The sequence below is a fragment of the Cetorhinus maximus genome, chromosome 12 (assembly GCF_964194155.1).
Source record: "Cetorhinus maximus chromosome 12, sCetMax3.hap1.1, whole genome shotgun sequence".
NCBI classification, from domain to species: domain Eukaryota; kingdom Metazoa; phylum Chordata; class Chondrichthyes; order Lamniformes; family Cetorhinidae; genus Cetorhinus; species Cetorhinus maximus.
In genome coordinates this window covers 51,474,664-51,495,196 of record NC_135890.1, presented here as the reverse complement: position 1 = coordinate 51,495,196, position 20,533 = coordinate 51,474,664, and the positions used below count along the sequence as shown (strand labels likewise).

The following is a 20,533-nucleotide window of genomic DNA, read 5'->3' as shown; positions in this document are numbered from 1 at the left end:
TTGCCCAGTGATTATTCTGACAACTATCTTAAATCTGTGCCCGCTGGTTATTAATCCACATGCCAGTTTCTCCATATTTATTTTATCAAAAGCTTTTGCAGTTTGGAACATTCCACTTAAATCTTCCCTTAACCTTCTTGGCTATAAGGAGAACAATGTCAGCTTGTCTAGCTTTTCCACATAACTCAAGTCCTTTCTTCGTGGTATAATTCTATCTAATTTCTTAGCATCTGTATAAGGCCTCTACATTCCTCCTAATGTGTGGTGTTTAGTTCTGGGCATAATACCACAGCAAGGCCCAACAAATATTTTACAAAGTCTTAGCATAACGTCCTTGCTCTTGTAGTCTATACTTCAATTTACAAAGCCAAGAATACCTTTTTTTAATAACCTTATCAATTAGCCCTGCCACCTTTAAAGATTAGTGTAATTTGTTTTATTTAGAGCAGGAGCTATGTGATTACAAATCAACTGTTTGCAAAGTCACTAGTCTAATTAAATGTGTATTAATCTCAATTCTAGAAGTAAAGGAAAGGGCTTGCATTTATATGGCATCTTTCATGACCCCAGGATGTCCCAAAACACTTTATGGCCAATGTCACACTTTTAAAATGTAGTCAGCGAGTTTAACAGTTCTTAACTATAGTTCTCTATTGCTTTGGTTTGGAATTCTCAATTTTGTCCCAGGTGTGCTGCAAGTGGAACAAAATGCAGTGGTAACTTCAACATTTGTTTTAATACTAAGTTCCCTGTTGAATATTATGACAGCTTTGCTGATAAGACAAATGTACATATATATCTTTCTGCCAAACTCTCATCTTCATTCTAAGTCTCCCACCATGAAGCACTGCATTCCAGTCAAAAGGGCATGCAGACAATCTGTTCTCAGGGCTCTGTCAATGAAGGTGGATTGGTTTACATTCCAGTGCATTTGTACATTATGGCAGGTGGTAAGCCTCACTGAACATCTCAGAAAAGCTAAAACTAAATTCACTGCATGGAGAACTGCAACACAGTCTGACTGCTGCATACATTCATGCCATTCAGTAAGAAATACTCAAATTAAATAGATAAAAATATATTTCATTTTTTTGCCTAATTTCCCACATAATAAGCAACAACGTACCTGCTTCCGGACTTTATTCCATCAAGATCCTTCTGTTTATCCACAGTTTTGTCATGACTTAGTATTTCGGACTCTGCTTCAATACACCTTTCAGACACGAGCACTTGGTCTGAGAACTGTGGATTGCAAAAACAAGGATGATACAAGTGTGTTAAAGGTTTGCTACTTGTCAAAGGCCCATGAATCACAATGTGAAGTGGTGGAGAGTGTTTTCATGCCTTTAAATGCTCACAGGCTGAGTTCCATTTCTTAGCTGCATCAGAATAGAGGTTAGGCAAAAGGGAAAATGGCAGGAAATGAGCACCTTGAAGAGTGCTCGCCCAGGACCAAGACTGGCCTGAAATAGAGCCACGGGCCTCAAACATTATTTGCGTGTCTCTCATTTTAAGATGCCAAATATGATTATCTTATAATTGTACTCTTTCAATCAAAATCGGCCTATCAGTCAAAAAAATATCTATCACTACTTGCCCCTTCATAACCTTTCAAACTCATGTAGGTTTCCACAAGGTCACCCCTCAAATATCTCAATTCCAGTGAAAAAAAGTTGAGTCCTTCTTCAATACTATAAACTCTAAACCCTGTTAGCATCCTAATTAATCTAAGCTGCATGTTTTGCATTGCTTTTATACCCTTCCAATAATGAAATGCCCAAAAGTACACAACTTGATATATAAATGTGTGGTTTCCCCAGGATACTTGAACTTAGGCTACAGTCTGCAGAGGATGCAGAGAGATAAAGATGGGGCCAAATATGGACTACAAAATGATCTGTACTCACATCTTTTCTGTTTTCCAACTTTTGCTGATTCGGCTCAACATTCCCTTCTTTTAAACGAGCGATTTCCTCTGCTGCAGTCTCTCGATGTTGACCATAATTGTCATTTTGAACAGCAGCTTCCAACTCTTTGATATTACTTTCAGCAGTTTTGCTTCTATGAAGCTGAAATAAGCAGCACCTTTTAGAATGCTGTGATAGTTACAAAACAAACAATCTATAGGCCTGGAAATAATTCAGAGAATTCTACCATAGCAGTTTGGGAATTTCAATTCAACTTTAAAAATCTAGAAATAAAAAGCAGTAAAAGTGACCATGAAGATGTCAGATTGCTGTAAAAGCCCAACTGGCTCACTAAGTCCTTTATGGAAAGAAAGCCACTGTCCTTATCTGGTTAGACCTATTCGAGTCCTACATCAATGCAACCAATTCTTAACACCCTTCTGAAGTGGCCTAGCAAGCTATGCAATTATATAAAACTGCGAGAAGGTCTATCACCATTTTCTCAGCACAATGTGTGGGCAGTAACTGCCAGCCTTGCTCACAACCCAAGAACGATTTAAAAAAAAACTCACCCTAACTTACGATCCTTTCAAAACCATACACTAAATTCTGCACTTTTAATAAAACTAAGCTTATATATGAACTAGTGAAATTTAATCTCCAAAGTAAAGATAAAATAAGAATTATTCATCATAAAACACACGATGGATCTTCACTAACTGCGAAGTGAGATTTGATCTCAACCATAGGACCAAACTGATTTCTACTTTCACATACACATACTATAGTGGAAGCGATTGACCATGCTAAGATGCAACACTGTACCCTATGATGCAGCTAATGCTGCTTGGATGATCTATCAAGTTTCAGCAGGAGGAGGAGGACATCAAGAACAAGAGAGAGAATGCGACTATTGCGATTATTATTATCGCCCTCCCACACATCCTCAAATGGTGAAGCTTTGTCCAGACATTCGAAATGGCCATATTGAAGGGAAGGACGCAAACAGATCGGAAGTTGAAGCTGAAGTACTTTTTGATGATGTATCATAACACTCCGCATTCAACAACAGCTGATGTTCGGAAGACGACTGCGTACCAGAATGAATTTGCTGTGCCAGGATTTGAAAGGAAAGATTGGTTCAAGGCAACCTGATCAGAAAAGGTCACATGACACAAGCAAACCAGCTCATGGTTTAATCTGGATCAGTCTGTTTGGGTCTGAAATTACTGTGGAACACCCAAGTGCCTCATGGGAAGAATCATCAAGCATAGAGGACCACTGACCTATGATGTTGAATCTGGAAGAGATACACTGACCAGATTAGAGAAGCCAAATCCAAGGAACCAAATTTCCAGGGATCTCCAGTTACAGTGGAAGATTTCCGGGAAACATCTGCTCCAGTTGGTGAAACCTGAATTAATTCAACTGACAAACCTGTAGCACTTGTAGCTGCAACTGTTGAACCTGAACAAAAACAAGTGGAACAGGAGAACCTTCCATTTATATGCAAACAAACTGGGATACCTAAGCCAACACTCCTCCCTAGACCAAAGTGAATCTGCAAATTGCCTGACCAATTTGTCCCTGACTAAAGGGGGAGGAGATGTGATGTTTGTGCTTAACGTTTATGATTTTTTGTAAAAGGACATTTTAGTTAAAAAGTGTTATGTAAAAAAACCTGCCAGTAGGGTATGCTAAGTCCCGGCTGTATTGCACTGTGGTGTAGAATAAGGAATAAAGGAACCTTCTGTTTTTTTACATAGGAAGCCGGGGTTCAGAGGCAGATAGCTGTGTGTGTGTTTTCTTAATTGTTAAGAAGTGACAAAACACTTTAGTTGCTATGAATACCACATGGGCCCTAGCTATGCCTACCTTTTTGTGGGATATGTGAAACATTCTTTGTTCTAGTTCTACTTGGGGCCCCTCTCCATCTCTTTTTCCGATACATTGATAACTATAGTGGACCTGCCTCCTGTCCTCTTCCTGAACTGGAATGTGTAATCAACTTAGCTTTCAATTTCTACTCTTTTCTTGCCTTCAAGTGGCCTACCTCAGATTCTTCCCTTCCTTGACTTCTCTGTCTTCATTTCTGGGATAGGCTATCACCTAATATTCACTACAAGCCCAATGACTCACAGTCAACTTGACTACACTTCCTCAGAATCTGCTTTTTATGAGGACTCTATTCCATTCTCCCTGTTTCTCTGTTGCATCTGTTCTGATGACGCAACCTTTCATACTAACACATCCAATACGTCTTCCTTTCTCCTCAACCGTGGATTCCCTACCACCGTGGTTGATAGGGCCCTTGATCGTGAACATTCCATTTCATGCTATTTTGCTCTCACTCCTACCCCTCCCTCCCAGACACAAGATGGGGTTCTCCCTGTCCTCACCTTCCACCCTATCAGTGTTCATATTCAACAGATCATAAGACCATAAGGCATAGGAGCAGAAAATAGGCCATTCGGCCCATCGAGTCTGCTCCGCCATTCAATCATGGCTGATAAGTTTCTCAACCCCATTCTCCCGCCTTCTCCCCGTAACCTTTGATCCCCTTACCAATCAAGAACCTATCTATCTCGGTCTTAAATACACTCAATGACCTGGCCTCCACAGCCTTCTGTGGCAATGAATTCCATAGATTCACCACTCTCTGGCTAAAGAAGTTTCTCCTCATCTCTCATCTAAAAGGTCTTCCCTTTACTCGGAGGCTGTGCCCTCGGGTCCTAGTCTCTCCTGCTAATGGAAACATCTTCTCCACATCCACTCTATCCAGGTTTTTCAGTATTCTGTAAGTTTCAATCAGATCCCCCCTCATCCTTCTAAACTCCATCAAGTATAGACCCAGAGTCCTCAAACGTTCCTCATATATTAAGCCTTTCATTCCTGGGATCATTCTCGTGAACATCCTCTGGACCCTCTCCAGGGCCAGCACATCCTTCCTGAGATACGGGGCCCAAAATTGCTCACAATATTCTAAATGTGGTCTGACCAGAGCCTTATAAAGCCTCAGCAGCACGTCCCTGCTTTTATATTCTAGTACTCTCGAAATAAATGCCAACATTGCATTTGCCTTCCTAACTACTGACTCAACCTGCAAGTTAACCTTAAGAGAATCCTGGACTAGGACTCCCAAGTCCCTTTGCACTCCAGATTTCTGAATTCTCTCCCCGTTTAGAAAATAGTCTATGCCTCTATTCTTCCTACCAAAGTGCATGACCTCACACTTCCCCACGTTGTATTCCATCTGCCACTTCTTTGCCCATTCTCCTAACCTGTCCAAATCCTTCTGCAGCCTCCCCGCCTCCTCAATACTACCTGTCCCTCCACCTATCTTTGTATCATCTGCAAACTTAGCCAGAACGCCCTCAGTTCCTTCATCTAGATCATGAATGTATAAAGTGAAAAGTTGTGGTCCCAACACTGACCCCTGCGGAACTCCACTAGTCACCGGCCACCATCCTGAGAAGGACCTCCTTATCCCCATTCGCTGCCTCCTGCCAGACAGCCAATCTTCTATCCATGCTAGTACCTTGTCTCTAACACCATGGGCTCTTATCTTACTGAGCAGCCTCCTGTGCGGCACCTTGTCAAAGGCCTTGGAAGTCCAAGTAGATAACATCCATTGGCTCTCCTTTGTCTAACCTACTTGTTACCTCCTCAAAGAATTCTAACAGATTTGTCAGGCATGACCTCCCCTTGATGAAACCATGTTGACTTTGCCCTATTTTACCATCCTCTGTCATTTCCCTGGAGTATGAAAACACCACCAAACACATCTTCCTCTCCCCTCCCTTTCCAGCATTCTGAAGGAACCGTTTACTCTGACACCCTGAACTACTCCTCAAGCACATCCAACACCTCATTCCCGTCCCTTGGCACTTTTCCACTCAAGGACAGGAGATGCAACACCTGTCCTTTTACCTCTTCCCTTCTTACCATCCAATGTCACAAACACTTCGTCCAGCTAAAACAGCAATTTACTTGTATTTCTTTCAATTTAATATATTGTATTCATTGCTCACAATGTGGTCTCTTCTACACTGGGAGACCAAATGCAGATTTAGCCTTGTGCCATGAATGCTTTAATCATTTAATCTCTCCTGACTTTCATCTTATTACAGAATTTCCCTTTTATTCTTTTTTTCCATCTTCCCCACTGTCACTTGCTCAAATCCCATATTTCTAACTTTTCCCAGTTCAGGTGAAAGGTCACAGACTTGAAATGCTAACTTTGCTTTTCACTCTTCTCATATGCTGCCAGACCTGCTGAGTACTTGCAGCATTTTCTGCTTTTATTATGCTCTTTCTTCTTCAAGAAGAGTAATCATTCAGTTATAACTAATTTTAATTTCCATTGCCAATTTCACGAAAGAATCATTTTTTTCCAGAAGTAAGAGAAATGCAATGAAGAGGAATATATCTTGGGGACAGCCATACTGTTTTAGATTTTATTTTTAGCCATCAGCTTTCAAATATTGATTGCCAAGTGACTTGTAACAATGTGCATGGAAAATACAACAACAAAAAAAATCATGACAATTCTTTTCATTTTTTTCTTATTCTTTCATGGATTGAGTGTTGCTAGCAAGGCCAGCATTGTTGCCCAACCCTAATTGCCTTTGAGAAGGTGGTGGTGAGCCATGTTCTTGAACCGCTGCAGTCCATCTGGTGCAGCTACACCCGTAGTGCTGTTAGGAAGGGAGCATCGGTGGAGAAGAAAAGAGTCGACGTTTCGAGTCCACATGACCCTTCAACAGAACTGAGTATAGTAAGGAGAGGGGTGAAATAATCTTATTTCACCCCTCTCCTAACTATACTCAGTTCTGTTGAAGGGTCATGTGGACTCGAAACTTCGACTCTTTTCTTCTCCACCGATGCTGCCAGACCTGCTGAGTTTTTTCAGGTAATTCTGTTTTTGTTTTGGATTTCCAACATCTGCAGTAGTTTTTTGTTTTTATATTAGTGATGTTAGGAAGGGCTGGTTTTAATTTTTTTCGACTTTTCTGTAGCAGTTTGGTTCAACTGAGTGGCTTACTTGTCCATTTCAGCTGTGGGTCTGGAGTCAATGTAGGCTGGACCAAGTAAGGACAGCAGATTTCCTTACCTAGAAGGGATTAATGAACTAGATGGGTTTTTACAACAATCCAATATTTTCATGGTCACCATTACCGAGATGAGCTTTTCATTACAGATTTATTAATTAATCAAATCTAAATTCCACTAATTGCCATGGGGGCATTTGAATCCCTGTCCCCAGAGCCTGGGCCTCTGCACTACTTGCCTATTACTAGAGGCAGTGGCATAATGGTAATGTCACTGAACTGGTAAGGGAAGGAAATCTGCCATCCTTACCTGGTCTGGCTTGGATGTGAATCCAGACACACAGCAACATGGTTCACTCTTAAATGCCCTCTGAAATATCCAAGCAAGCCACTCAGTTGTACCAAGCCGCTACAGAAAAGTCAAAAAGGAATGATACCAGAAAGACCATGTGGCATCAACCCAGGCTTTTACTGTTGTGGGGTCAAAATCCTGAAACTTGGTTCCTAACAGCACTAGGGGTTTACGTACATCATATGGATTGCAACAGTTCAGGGGTGGTGCTCAGCACCACCTTCTCAAGGGCAATTAGGGATGGGCAACAAATGCTGGCCTAGCCAGTGACACCCAAATCTCATGAAAGAATAAATTTAAAAAGTAACATTACCACTATGCCACCATCTCCATCAATAAAAGATACTGGATAGCAGTTGAATTTATTACAATTTCAGAATGATTTATAATCACCATCACAAACTGTATGTATTAAATGCTACTCCGTAGCAGCAAGCAACATCTGTATCTCTTGTAGAGTTAAAATAATTAACTAAATTAACAATAACAAGGGAGAAATCAAGCACAGCCCCTAATTCAGGTCAGCTGTAAAATCAAGGAAAAACTTTAAAGGAACCTTACAAACATCAAACCAAAATGTGATTAAAGGGGTCAACAAAACACCCCATTCCCCGCGGTGCCCACCGGGCACGGAAGGCCTCGATGGTGCCGGCAGACACTGCGTGCTCCCTCTCCAGGGACAACCGGCCGCGAACGTAGCCGCGGAAGAGGGACAAACAATCAGGCGGGACTCCCCCCTCGATCGCCCGCTGCCTGGACTTGTTAATGGCCACCCTGGCCAAGCCCAGGAGCAGGTTCACGAGGAGGTCCTCCTCCTTCCCGACCCCCTTCCGCACCGGGTGTCCGTAGATCAGGAGCGTGGGGCTGAAGTGCAAACAAAATAGTAACAAAAGGTTTTTTAAATAACTAAAAAGGGAGTGCAGCCTACAACACTCTATATAAACGTGGTCCACGGACTCCACAAGACCGCAAAAAGAGCAGGTGCCTTGGGAGTCTGTGAACCTACACATTCTACGATTTTAGGGGACTGCTGCGTGCAACACCCTCCAAACCAGGTCCCCGATAGAAATTGGGAGGACACCTCCGTAGAGGGCCTCCCATCGGGGGCCTCCGCCACCGGACGGCAACAAGGCACGCCAGGGCGTGTCCGAGCGGCGGACGAGGGCGAGAAAATGGAAGGTGTGCAGCAGCAGTCCATACAGAAAACCCCTCCGCGCTGTGCCAAATGGCACGGAGGGCATGTCCCCGAGACGGCTCATATTATTGTGGGGCACCGGCACCCGAGGGAGGGTTCGGGGCTTGGGGCCAATGTGGAATTCCGTCCGAACAGGGGAACGTTCAGCCGGAAGACCACCACGCAGCTGGGCCACCTCGAGACCTAAAATGACTTCGGGTCCGAGCACGACCGTCCTTAGGTCTTGGATGGCATCGGCTGCGACCTGGACACTCACTGACGCGCGACGCGCCAACTAAGGACAGCAGATTTCCTTACCTAGGGCAACATCTGTATATTGTACCTCCCTATTGGATACAGGATTGATGACATAAGGGTGGAATTTAATTGAACCCGCCGGAGGGGGCATGATGGCGAGGATGCTGGGAGAATCGGGAGCACCTGCATCAGATTTCCGGTGTTGGGAAAATTGTTCCCATTTAAGTTGGGGGCGGGAAGGGCCTGAAGCAGGAATTTCACCCATCAGCAGTGGGATGTCAATTAGGCATAGGGGGAGATGGTGGTATAGTGGTAATGTCACTGGGCTAGTAATCCAGAGGCCCAGGCTAATGCAAATTCCACCACAGCAGCTGGTGGAATTTAAACTCAATTAATAAATTTGGAATATAAAGCTAGTCTCAGTAATGGTAGCCATGAAACTATCAACGATTGTCATGAAGACCCATCTGGTTCACTTACCTGGTCCCACAGCAATGTGGCTGACTCTTAATTACCCTCTGAAATGTTCAATTCAAGGGCATTTAAGGATGGGCAACAAATGCTGGCTTTGTCAACAACGTCCACACCACAGTAAAGCAAAAAGGGGACAAAAAGGGCTCATTAATGAGCCACTTGTTACCAATTATCCCCGCGCCCAGTGGAATTCAGTAGTGGCTCAAGGATTAAATGCGACAAGCACAGCTCTCCCTTGCCTGCTCAAGGCCTCCCAGCAAACCCTGTCAGGTTTATCTGCGGACTCATGGTGGGGATGGGTGTCCTTCGTTGATAGTCACTCAGTGCCTGTTTAAGGGGCCTGGCAACAAGAAAGGACTGTTTGCTGAAAGCCATCCCCCTGCATATGCCTCCAACCCCACTTATCTGGCAACCCCTTCCCCTTGACCCCCATGCTGCCCCACTGACCTGTGTCCTGGAATCAAGCGTCAATCCTCAGGCTGGGCCTGGGAGCATTATTGGTAGCATGCCCACTCCCAGTGGTGCTGCTGGCAATGGAGAGCAGCCGGCCTCCGACTGGCCGGCAGCTTTTGGGGAGGCTGGATTTCCAGCCCCAGAGGATCCTAAATCCAGTGGAAGGCCTGATGCTGGCCAGTTCTTAAATAATTCTACCCCAAGGAAACGATGTAGAGCTCCCAACTGTTCTCCGACATAAGAGGGGGGAGTGGGGACCCCAGTCGTGGGAACAAAACCTTGGCCAAGGACTTTAAGCAACGCTGTATCCATCTCAAAGTTAACGATTGAAAAAATAATTCAAAGCAAGTGCTATTCAGCAATGCAGCAGTTTGGCTGTTGAAACTTGGTTTAATAATTCAAAAATTTCAACTACACCAAAAATTCCATTTTTCATATAAGAAAAGCTATTATTAAAATAGCAAGAAAATATTCTATTTTTAATATACTTTGGCCAGACACATAGTGATCCGTTCCTTTTCGTTCTTTACAGACCAACCCTTACTTGCCAAAATTAAACTGCTGTTAATTCTTCTAGTCACTAAGCTCCAGTTGCAGAGATTTAAACATCACCTTGCAGTGTGACAAATTCTGAGAGACAGTCTGCCAAGTGTTTCACTTTGGATGAATTACCAAAATTCAGAGTTACTAATCCTTACTTCATATGTATAACACGGTATAATTATGTGTGAAGTGCTTATTTGAAAGGAATGCTGTATTTTGTTTCAAAATTGTTTCTAAACCAAGCTCTATGTTTAAAAAAATATAAGTATGAAGGTAGTCTCTCATTTAAAATGTGTCTGATTGTTGCACGGGACAAGCTCTACTTTCACTCACCATATTTCAGAAAAACCACATTGTGAGGGGGCCATTCTAGTTAAGCTCATTCAGTCTCTCTGGTATTGAGTAAGTGACGAGATGGATATGTGGAATTGTTTTTCATCATGCATAAATAGGGGCTCCTAATCATGCCTGAAGATTTGAGGTTAATGAAAACAAAATGTCCATGGAAAAATAGTAGTGACTTACTGATGAGAAGCTAGGCCTGAATTAATCCCCACAATTAAAAATGCCTCAAGGAGTTGATGTCTCAGTCATTAAGAGCATTGGCAATGTGACTAATTCAGTTAGTAAATGACACATCCACTGATGCATTCAAATGGACATCCAAAGCAAATTTAAAATTACTGTCTAGCACCAAAATTCATAATGACCATTTGAATGCCCTAAAATTCTGCAGTGTTCATTCAGACTCAACAAAGCCAGGTCACTTTTTTGTTTTGAGTCAGCCAAATGTCTGGCACATATGGAAACTTATCACCACATTTAAGAGTCTCCCAAACAAATGACTGAAAAACTCAGAGGTAGTGGTAATGCTCTTCAAATATGTCTCCCTGTTTACCTAGTGCAATCAGCTTAGGCATGGATCAGCATAGCCGAAGCTTAGAAATTCCCATGTGTGCATTGGGCTCCAAGTCTAAACAGTTCATACGATGTGCTTTACTTACACAGAGCACAGGTAAAATTTCTTGCTACTGGTTCAGCCTCGACCAACTGACCCATTCGGACATTGGCATGCATCAGGAAACAAGTGGGAGGAATCTCAGCTGCCTGTGACAAGTCTACCCCTCTAGTACCACTGCTAAGTGAAACTGATTGGTCAATAACAAAAATAGAAAATGCTGGAAAAACTCAGCAGGTCTAACAGCATCTGTGGAGAGGAAAACAGAGTTAACGTTTCGAGTCTGTATGACTCTTCTTCAGGTTGGTCAATAGATTACTGCGAATTGTCTGGGTTTGTGGGTCAGATAACTGACTCTGCCCCGAAGGATTCACTCACTCCATAATTGTCATCATAAGGTTTTTCACCTCAGAGCACCTTGGCCCCAAATAGACACATTTACCATCACTTCCCCTTTCATCCCCAAAGAAGATGGTCACTAGTTGGCCAAGTCAAATCATATGCATGCATCTGCAAAACAACAGAATCTACGGACTATGTACAAGTCCTGCCAGCCAATTTATTAAATGGAAACATATGTATTTTAAAAATTGATGGGCATGTGAGAGAAACATGCTTGGGTGAAACATCCTGCCCTACTCTTCTGATTCTGACCAGAACTAATATACTGAACAGCAGAGTGATTCAATTGACCGGCCAGTAAACTTGCAGATTAACAGATGGGTGTAAGGGCTCCTGGATCCCTATCTAATACACAAAAGTTAAAATAAAAAATACATACTTCACCAATAAGTTGGAAGAAAAGTTGGTCTTGGGCTATAAATTTGTGTTTTTGTAAAAAATGGACAGGGTGACATCTCCAGGTTATTCTTTGTCCCCCAGTCCACAACCCCCCTCCCCCAAAATCATTTCCTCAAACGCAATTATTGAACTTACTGAATACTTGTCTCCAGAATGAATTGGCTTTGTCTGGTTCTTCTCTCTTGAAAGACTCTTTGCTGGTGACTGATCTTGCAGAGTTATCAAACTCAATCCTTTCCTTTTATCTTTCAGAGAAGCTTGCTGATGACGTTTTATCCTTTCAAGCTGCTCCTCAACACTCATTCGAGGTCGAGGACCTTCTGCTAGGAAAAGCTGCTCAACTGCACTCTTGGGTCTTTCCTGCATTAATAGCATTTAATTACAATTAACAAATATGATGTTTTATTGAGGGAAAAGAAACACGGAATTCCTTATTTTCAGTGGACCAATAACTGTGGCTTCTATTTTTCACCTATTTCATTTTATTTTCAAAATCAACATGCCCTGCTCTCAATCCAGCCTTTTGGCAGTGCTGCAGGACACTAATCGTGTAGGTTTTGAGTTACCTGTGCACATGCTGTTTATTCATAATCACCAAATTTATCAGGTCCACAGAAATTGTCAACGACCATCAGTTTGTGCAGCATTCTAATATTCTTCACCTAAGAAGTCACAAAGCTTTAAATAAGGGAAGGAAAAGCAGTTGATACTCTGCAGATTGGGAACATGGAAGAGTCATACTGGGGTGCTGAAGAGCATGAGATATAAAAACAGAATGTAGTTTGTATATTTGGGTTTCCTCTTTCCAGTTAATATTGGAATGTGCATACAAACTTTTCAGAATTGTGAATAACTGATTGATAAAAATTACAAGAACCACATAGTTCTCAATATAAGTTGAAGAACTTTAAAAATGTAATTTTCCCTGGAGGGAATTATATATTCTATGTCTAAATAAAAAACAACTATCCACAAGTTACACGAAATTTGAGTGTGCTGTACTTCAATTTACACTATTCTCATACAGTAGTCTCCTTATACATACCACGTGAGGTCCAGCTCCATCCACCTTTCTATGCTTTCTTAATGTAACGTAAGATGCAATTGTGGAAGATTCAGGCATTGGGGATTTGCTTCTAGGAGGGACTATACCAACTGGAAAAGACAAACCTGCAATATGTGAAAGCTCTGTTAAATAAATAGCTTAAAAAAAACTTTACTGCCCATCTCATGTAACGAATTGAACATACCAGATACGTAACAATAAGTTTACATTCATCATGCTGCAAATCCCAGCCAGCAAGCAGAAACCAACAAATTTTAAGAAGTTCAAAGTAGGAAGAAAAACACATTTGCTTCTGTCTTATTTTTTAAAAAGGTTATTAGTTATAAGATGCACTTTTATTTCACAAACACTATTGCAACTGGAAACTGGCCTAATAATAACACTCATCAATGTTTGCCCCTTGTTTCTTAGCTTTATCCAAACTGATTCTATATCTTGATCTTCCGATCTAAGACCCCTTCTCACTAATGTACTGATCTCGGGCTTCATTGACAGTGCTACCCACCTCTTCCTCCCTTTTGCCTATCCTTCCTAAGTGTCAAATATCCTCAACACTCAGTTCCCAGCCTTGGTTATTCTGCACCACGTCTCCATAACAGCAATTAGATCATACCTTCCATTTGTGCTGCCAATTCATCAACCTTTATCTGAATACACACAACATTCACAATGAGTGACTTTAATTCTGTGTTTTTATTATTTCTGCAACCTCTAGTCTTATCTGCTGGCGCACTCTTAAGTATGTACGCTCTGTCCCTTCCTACCACACTCAGGTTATCAATTCCCTTATTGCTACCTTGTTCTCTTGCCTTGTCCTGTCTCTTTAATTCATCTCATCTTCCCTCACTTGATCCCTCACCCCCACTATTTAGTTTTAAGGGTTAGCACCTTATTAGTTGGGGGCTGCCTGGCTTGAGGTGGGCAGTGGATGACCAGCAGGATGAGATGATTCTTCCCAATGTTGGAGACAGCTCTGTATCACCTGTTCGCCATACCAAATGAGTTGCGCTCACCACGCGTAACTGCTGTCTCCCATGTTTGCAGTTTTGCTGCAATGCATTAACAGTGTCCTCTCCAACATGCAAGCTGCAGAAAATTTATGGAGACCCTGGTTGCCGACACGTCAGGGTCCCCCCCTTCTGACCTCCCCAATTGGGTACATCAACTTGGTTGCAGGAGTTGCTGGAAAAGTGAAATGACATATTGAGATGTCAGTCCACCTTTGGGCTCCATTCCAGACTTTTTGTCAGGTTTTACTCCATTAGCCTTCAACACTACCAAGGTATCCACAAAACAGCTATTTTCCCAAAACTGGGAGTTTGGTTCAGGAGCGCCAGGCGAGCCTGTATACTACGTTATCTGGGAACAAAAACTCTTAAGAGTTGCTCTGAAGCTTTCGCCTGGGGCTGTGAGGGACCAAGTTTCTGTGTGTCACCATGAAGACGACAGCAGTGGACTTGCAGATGGAGAGGCTATGTATTGACACAGAGAGACTTACGCATTTGGCTCTCCTTTCATGTTGCTGCTAGCTAGCAGTGTAGGTTGAAAATGGGAAGCACACTTAAAGCAAGAAGCACGCTAACTCACTTTACCCACACATTAGGTACAATCCATCGACACATGGGAGCAGCATCAGGCATACCTAAAAATGAGGTGCTAATCAAGCTACAACATAGGGCTACAGGCACTTTAAACAGCAGAAGTAGCATGCTACAGACAGAGCAAAGCGATCCCTACAACCAATGGATTAGATCAATGTTCTACAGTCCTTCCACATCCAGTTGTGAATGGTGGTGGATAATTAAACAACTAACCGGAGAAGGAGGTGTCACAAACATACCCACCCTCAATGATACGGGAGCCCAGCACATCAGTGTAAAAGACAAGGCTGAAGCATTTGCAAGCATCTTCAGCCAGAATTGCCAAGTGGATCATCCATCTCCTCCCGAAGTCCACAGCATCACAGATGCCAGTCTTCAGCCAGTTGGGTTCACTCCATGTGTTCTTAAGGAGCAGCTGAAGGCAATGGATGCTGCAAAGGCTAGAAGCTCTCATAACATTTTGGCTGTCAAAGTGAAGACTCGTGCTCCAGAACTAGCAGCGACCCGGGTAAAGCTGTATCAGTACAGCTGCAACACTGGCATCTATTAAGCAATGTGGAAAATTGCCCAGGTATGTCCTGTCCATAAAACGCACAGAAAATCCAATCAACCAAATTATCTCACCATAAGTCTGCTCTCAACCATCAGCGAATTGATGAAAGGTGTCACTGACACTGTTATCTTACGGCACTTACTCAGCAATAACTTGGTCACCAATGCTCAGGTTGGCTTCCACCACAGCCACCTGGCTGCTGTCTTCATTATAGCTTGAACCAAACACGGACAAAAGAGCGGAATTCCAGGTTGAAGTGAGGGTGACTGCTCTTGACATCAAGATAGCATTTGACTCAGTGTGGCATCAAGGAGTCTTAGCAAAACTGAAGTCAATGAGAATCAGGGGGAAAATTCTCCACTGGTTGGAGTTACACCACCTAGCACAAAGGCAGATGGTTGTGTTTGTTGGAGGCCAATCATCTCATCCCCAGAACATCACTGCAGGAATTCCTCAGGGTAGTGTCCTAAATGCAAGCATCTTCAGCTGCTTCATCAACAATATTCCCTCCATTATAAGGTCAGAAGTGGAAAAGTTGGTTGATGATTGTACCATGTTCAGTACATTTTGCACCTCCTCAAGATCCTGAAGCATGCAGCAAGACGTGGGTAACATTCAGGCTTGGGCTGATAGGTGGCTAGTAATATTCGTGCCAAACAAATGCCAGACAATGACTATCTCCAATAAAAGAGAATCTAACCATCTTCCCATGACGTTCAATGACATTACAATATGGCTGAATCCCCCACTATCAACATGTTGGGGTTACTAATGACCAGAATATGACTGGCTATAAATACTGTGGCTACAAAAGCTGATCAGAGATTGGGAATCCTGAGGCAATAACTCATCATGATTCCCATAAGCCAATCCACCATCTACAAGGCACAAGTTGGGAGTGTGATGGAATACTATCCACTTGCCTGGATGAGTGCAGCTAGAACACTCAAGAAGCTCGACACCATCCAGCGTAAAGCAGCCTGCTTGATTGGGTACCCCATCTATCACCTTAAACATTCACTCCCTCCACCACAGGCACAACATAGATGCAGTATGTACTATTTACAAGATGCACAGCAGTAACGCAACAGAAATCCTTCGACAGTTCCTTGCAAACTCCTGATCCCTACCACCTGGGGCCCAAACGTATAGGAACACCACCACCTACAGGTTCCCCTCCTATTCACACACCATACTGACATGGAACTCCGTTGTTGTTCCTTCATTGTTGCTGGTTCGAAAGCCTGTAATTTCCTTCCTAGCAGCACTGTGGATGTACATAAACTTCATGGGCAGTAGTGTTTCAAGGCGGTGGCTTGCCTTCACCTCCTCAAAGGCTATTTGGGATGGGCAATAAATGCTGGCCTTGCCAGCAATACTCACATCCAATGAACAAATACAAAATAAAAGTAACAATGGTGAAACACAAAGCATGATAATGAATGCTGAAGTGTTCAGGGCACATATTGGAAGGTTATTTTATTTATTATTACACAGTCATAGAGGCATGTAGAAACCACAAGACGACCTGTTATCAACTCAGAGGTGATATGCCTCAGGACAGAAGGGACATTGGTTTAAATCAACAGAGAGTTATCTCCTTGATAACTAACAGGATCGAGCAACATAGTTTTATCTCATCAGCCCAACTGACTTCCCAGAACAGTGTGGCAAGAAAAACACAAAGGTATCATTTTGGATTCATTATTAGCCAGTAAATGTGTTGGAAATTCAACTTAAGTAAATTACAAATCTGATAGTCTACTTAGGTTACTATTGGTACAAATGGTCATTTAAGTATGGGTTTCTTGTCAGGAAATGCATTTTTCTTGCTGACTTTAAGTTAGTGAACTGCCCCATGAGGATTTAGTAACCCAGCTCTCCCATTTCCCCACATTTCCAACATACGATCCTGGTTAGTTAGGAGAACAGGAAGGACAGTTGGTCCTTAGACATCAGTTCTGTTTCCTTACTTGACCCTGGGGCATTTTAAGTTGTGTGAGAGGAACTCCATAGGCAGGTTCGCTCTTCCTTCCACAGGTGACCTGATCATACCAGAAAAAAAATCCAAGTGCAAATATCACACAAGACTAAGACTAAACTAAAGGACAAGGGAATGTCTATGGATGCTATTTATATGAACTTTAGAAAGCATTTGATAAAGTCCTTCATAAGAGACTGTTATTAAAGTTGATGTCCTTGGAACTGAAGGAAAATTATTGACCTGGTTAGGAAAATGGCAGGATAGCAGGAGGCAGAATAGGAATGATGGTCAGGTACTCTAATTGATAGAATGTGATTGTTGGTGGCCCGCAAAGGTCTGTATTGGGGGCTCAATTATTCACTGTATTCTTTAATGATTTAGATGATGGGATAGAAGTCACAATTCCAAATTTATCAATGACACAAAGATAGGTGGCCGTGTAGATAGGGACATAAAATTATTAATAAATATTAACCGATTAATTGAATGAGCAAAACTGTGGAGAATGTATTTCAATGTGCACAAATGGGGCCTAAAGAGGATAGAATAGGGTGCTTTATAAAAGGTGAAAAGCTAGAAACAGTGAAGACTTGGGGGCCTAGATACACAGATTATTAAAATGTCACCAACTAGTGTAGAATATAACCAAAAGCGTGAATGGGATTTGTCCTTTATAGCTAGAGGAACAGAATGCAATGTGGGTTAGAAGTTACACTTCAGTTATACAAAGCCCGGGGTACATCCGGGGTACTGTGAACAGTTCTGGCCACTATATCTTAGGAGGGACATAGTGGCCTTGGTGGGAGTGTACCTGAATCCTACATGGACTCCAGGGGTTAAATTACCGACAGATTACACAAACTAGAGTTATATTCCCTAGCACATAGAATGCTAAGGAGTAAATTGATCAAAGTTTGCAAGATATTAAAGGGAACAAATAGGGTAGATAGAGAAAAAAAATTATTTCCGTTGGTTGGAGACTCAAGGACTAAGGGGCAAAGTTTAAAAATAAGAGCCAGATCTTTCAGGAGTGAAATTAGGGAACCATTCTACACACAAAGGGTGGAAAATGTTTGGAACTATCATCTGCAAAAGCAGTTGATGCTAGGTCAATTGTAAACTTTAAATCTGACATTGATGGATTTTTGCTTTCCAAAAGTATTAAGGGATATGGGACAAAGGTGGATTATATGGAGTTAGGTCACAGATCAGCCCTGATCTCATTGAATGGCTCAAAAAGTTAAATGGCTTACTCTTGTTCTATGCTCCTATTTCAGCCTATTGTCTTGACATCTGTTTGGCTTCAACAATAGAAGATTACTGCAAAATTGTCCTGAAAACCAGCTGTGTGAAAGCAGATCTACATTTGATATCAGTTCTAATAATATTAACGTTTAAATGGGTCAAGTCTGAGTTATCTGTTGATAAAGAACATAGTAAGCCATCTTCAAACATGTTAGTTATAGGCTGGCCACACTCAATCTGAATATGATCGAGGACATGTAATCAGGCTAAATGTGATCTGGACACATGAATCCCATTCGCTACATACTACCTTTAGATGTGACACTTTCTTTGTCAGGCACCACTTCTGATTTCTCATCCACATTTGATTCATCGACCTCTGTGACAGTTGTCAGTTCTGGTTCACTCTTGTACAGTCGATAATCAGGACCCTGTAGTTGTAAAGTATTGTCTGTTAAGTAGATTATTCATCTAATAATTTTTTAAGCTCTCAAGACTCAGTTAAGTTCTAATATGGACCATTTTTAAAATCTTGATAGTTAGCCCAATAATAGACAAATGGAAAATTGTATACATTTGCTTTTATGTGGGTAGCAATGTTTGATATGAGTCAAAAATTTAAATAACTTCCCATACATCAAAAAATTACAAAATGTGTACAAATGCAGGTATAATCAGGGCTATCACTTCTTTCATTCTGCTTTGATCTGATCTTAAGTCAAATAGCATAACTTGAAAAATATGCAGCTACTTATTCTGAATTTAGGATTGTTGCAAAATTGTTAATTGGTTGTGAATACTGACATAGATGTCTATTTTAATTTTATATTTTTTTTAAAAATTAAGGAACATTCAAAAGGTAGTAAGAGTCTTATATCAATAATAAAATGAGTTTGAAAGCCAGTTAAGTTGTATGGGCTTTTTGCAGAGTGAATGCTTGGGCTGCTGTTATATTACCCTTTTGGTATCACTGCAAATCAGTTTTCCTTATGCATCAACACTGAATGGCAATCTCTCTCTAGTGGAGTCTTAAAAACTCTAGGGAAAAGTCTTATACTGACTTCCAAAAGAACTAAAGCCTAGAGATGCATGAACTCCTCCTTTGGTAGTCTCACGGGATTGGACTTTGCACTCCAGACTCGTGCAAAACCAGATTTTTAATAAATGGCTCATTGGATCTCCCAGAATTTTATTTTTACATGCAGCACACTGTTACCTCGATTAACATGGAACATTAGCATGGAAGCTGCATTCTGCACATTTAACCAAGCATCTGCATAACTTGTGTTACTGAATTTAATGTAATGTATAGTCTACAGTTTAAACCGGGTTCAGCAGCTGCACAGTACATTCCAGAAATACTAGTGATTCAGATAGTCTGACATTACTAATTGTAGTATAACAGCGGTCTTAATACTCATCCCACTGATGGGTTTCATTTTTAAAGTAGCATATTAAAGTTAGTCTCATTAAATGAGCTGTCCTGCCGCAAAGCAATTGAAAGCCACCAAGTACAGCATCTAAACAATTGCAAAAATATACTACAACCTATTTGGTTAAGCAAATTCATTACTTTTTTAAAAACCTAAAATCCATAATTCTGTTTAGTTCAGAATCTCTGTTTATTCAGAAATTTTCAGCCAAAGCTTTAATTTTTCTGAATGTGTGACACATGAATAAAAAGAGATTGTAAGATATCTCTTAATGATTGCTGATGCTGGGACAGGCCACTTGGAGTGAGACTATCCAGTTGCCAGAAGACACCCTGGGACTGATAGTATTATAAACAAAGTTTACAGGTAGAATTCCGTTTTAGGTTTTATTTAAAAATTGATCTCTTTGGCCACAATTATGCAAGACAGCTCATTTGCAGCTACATTATTCATGAACGATAATCCAAAAAAAATTGAATCAATGACAAAAATAAAGCCACTAAATAAAAAATGAGGAAGCAAAATAATCACATGACATAAAACAATGAGAAGGGAAACGTGGGTGGAGCAGGTTTAACAGGCAAACAGTGGCAATAAGCAGCCACTTACAGAATCTGCTCCATTCTTTGGGTCTTCTGGTTCAAGGTGGATCTTCGTTTCGTCTGGCTGATGCACCAGGT

At 41.6% G+C, this 20,533-nt stretch overlaps 1 protein-coding gene across 3 annotated transcripts in view; it reads right to left on the bottom strand.

The window, feature by feature from the left end:
• The window catches only part of plekha5 (pleckstrin homology domain containing, family A member 5), a 369,212-nt gene that overhangs the window by 11,810 nt on the left and 336,869 nt on the right, over nt 1-20,533 (bottom strand). For all 3 annotated transcript variants that reach the window (XM_078553582.1, XM_078553583.1, XM_078553584.1), the window contains 5 exons: nt 18,731-18,851; nt 13,017-13,141; nt 12,107-12,331; nt 1,908-2,069; nt 1,127-1,242 (listed from right to left, as the gene is read on the bottom strand). In XM_078553582.1, the coding sequence (XP_078409708.1) occupies nt 1,127-1,242; nt 1,908-2,069; nt 12,107-12,331; nt 13,017-13,141; nt 18,731-18,851 (749 nt within the window). The remainder of the gene's footprint in view (nt 1-1,126; nt 1,243-1,907; nt 2,070-12,106; nt 12,332-13,016; nt 13,142-18,730; nt 18,852-20,533) is intronic.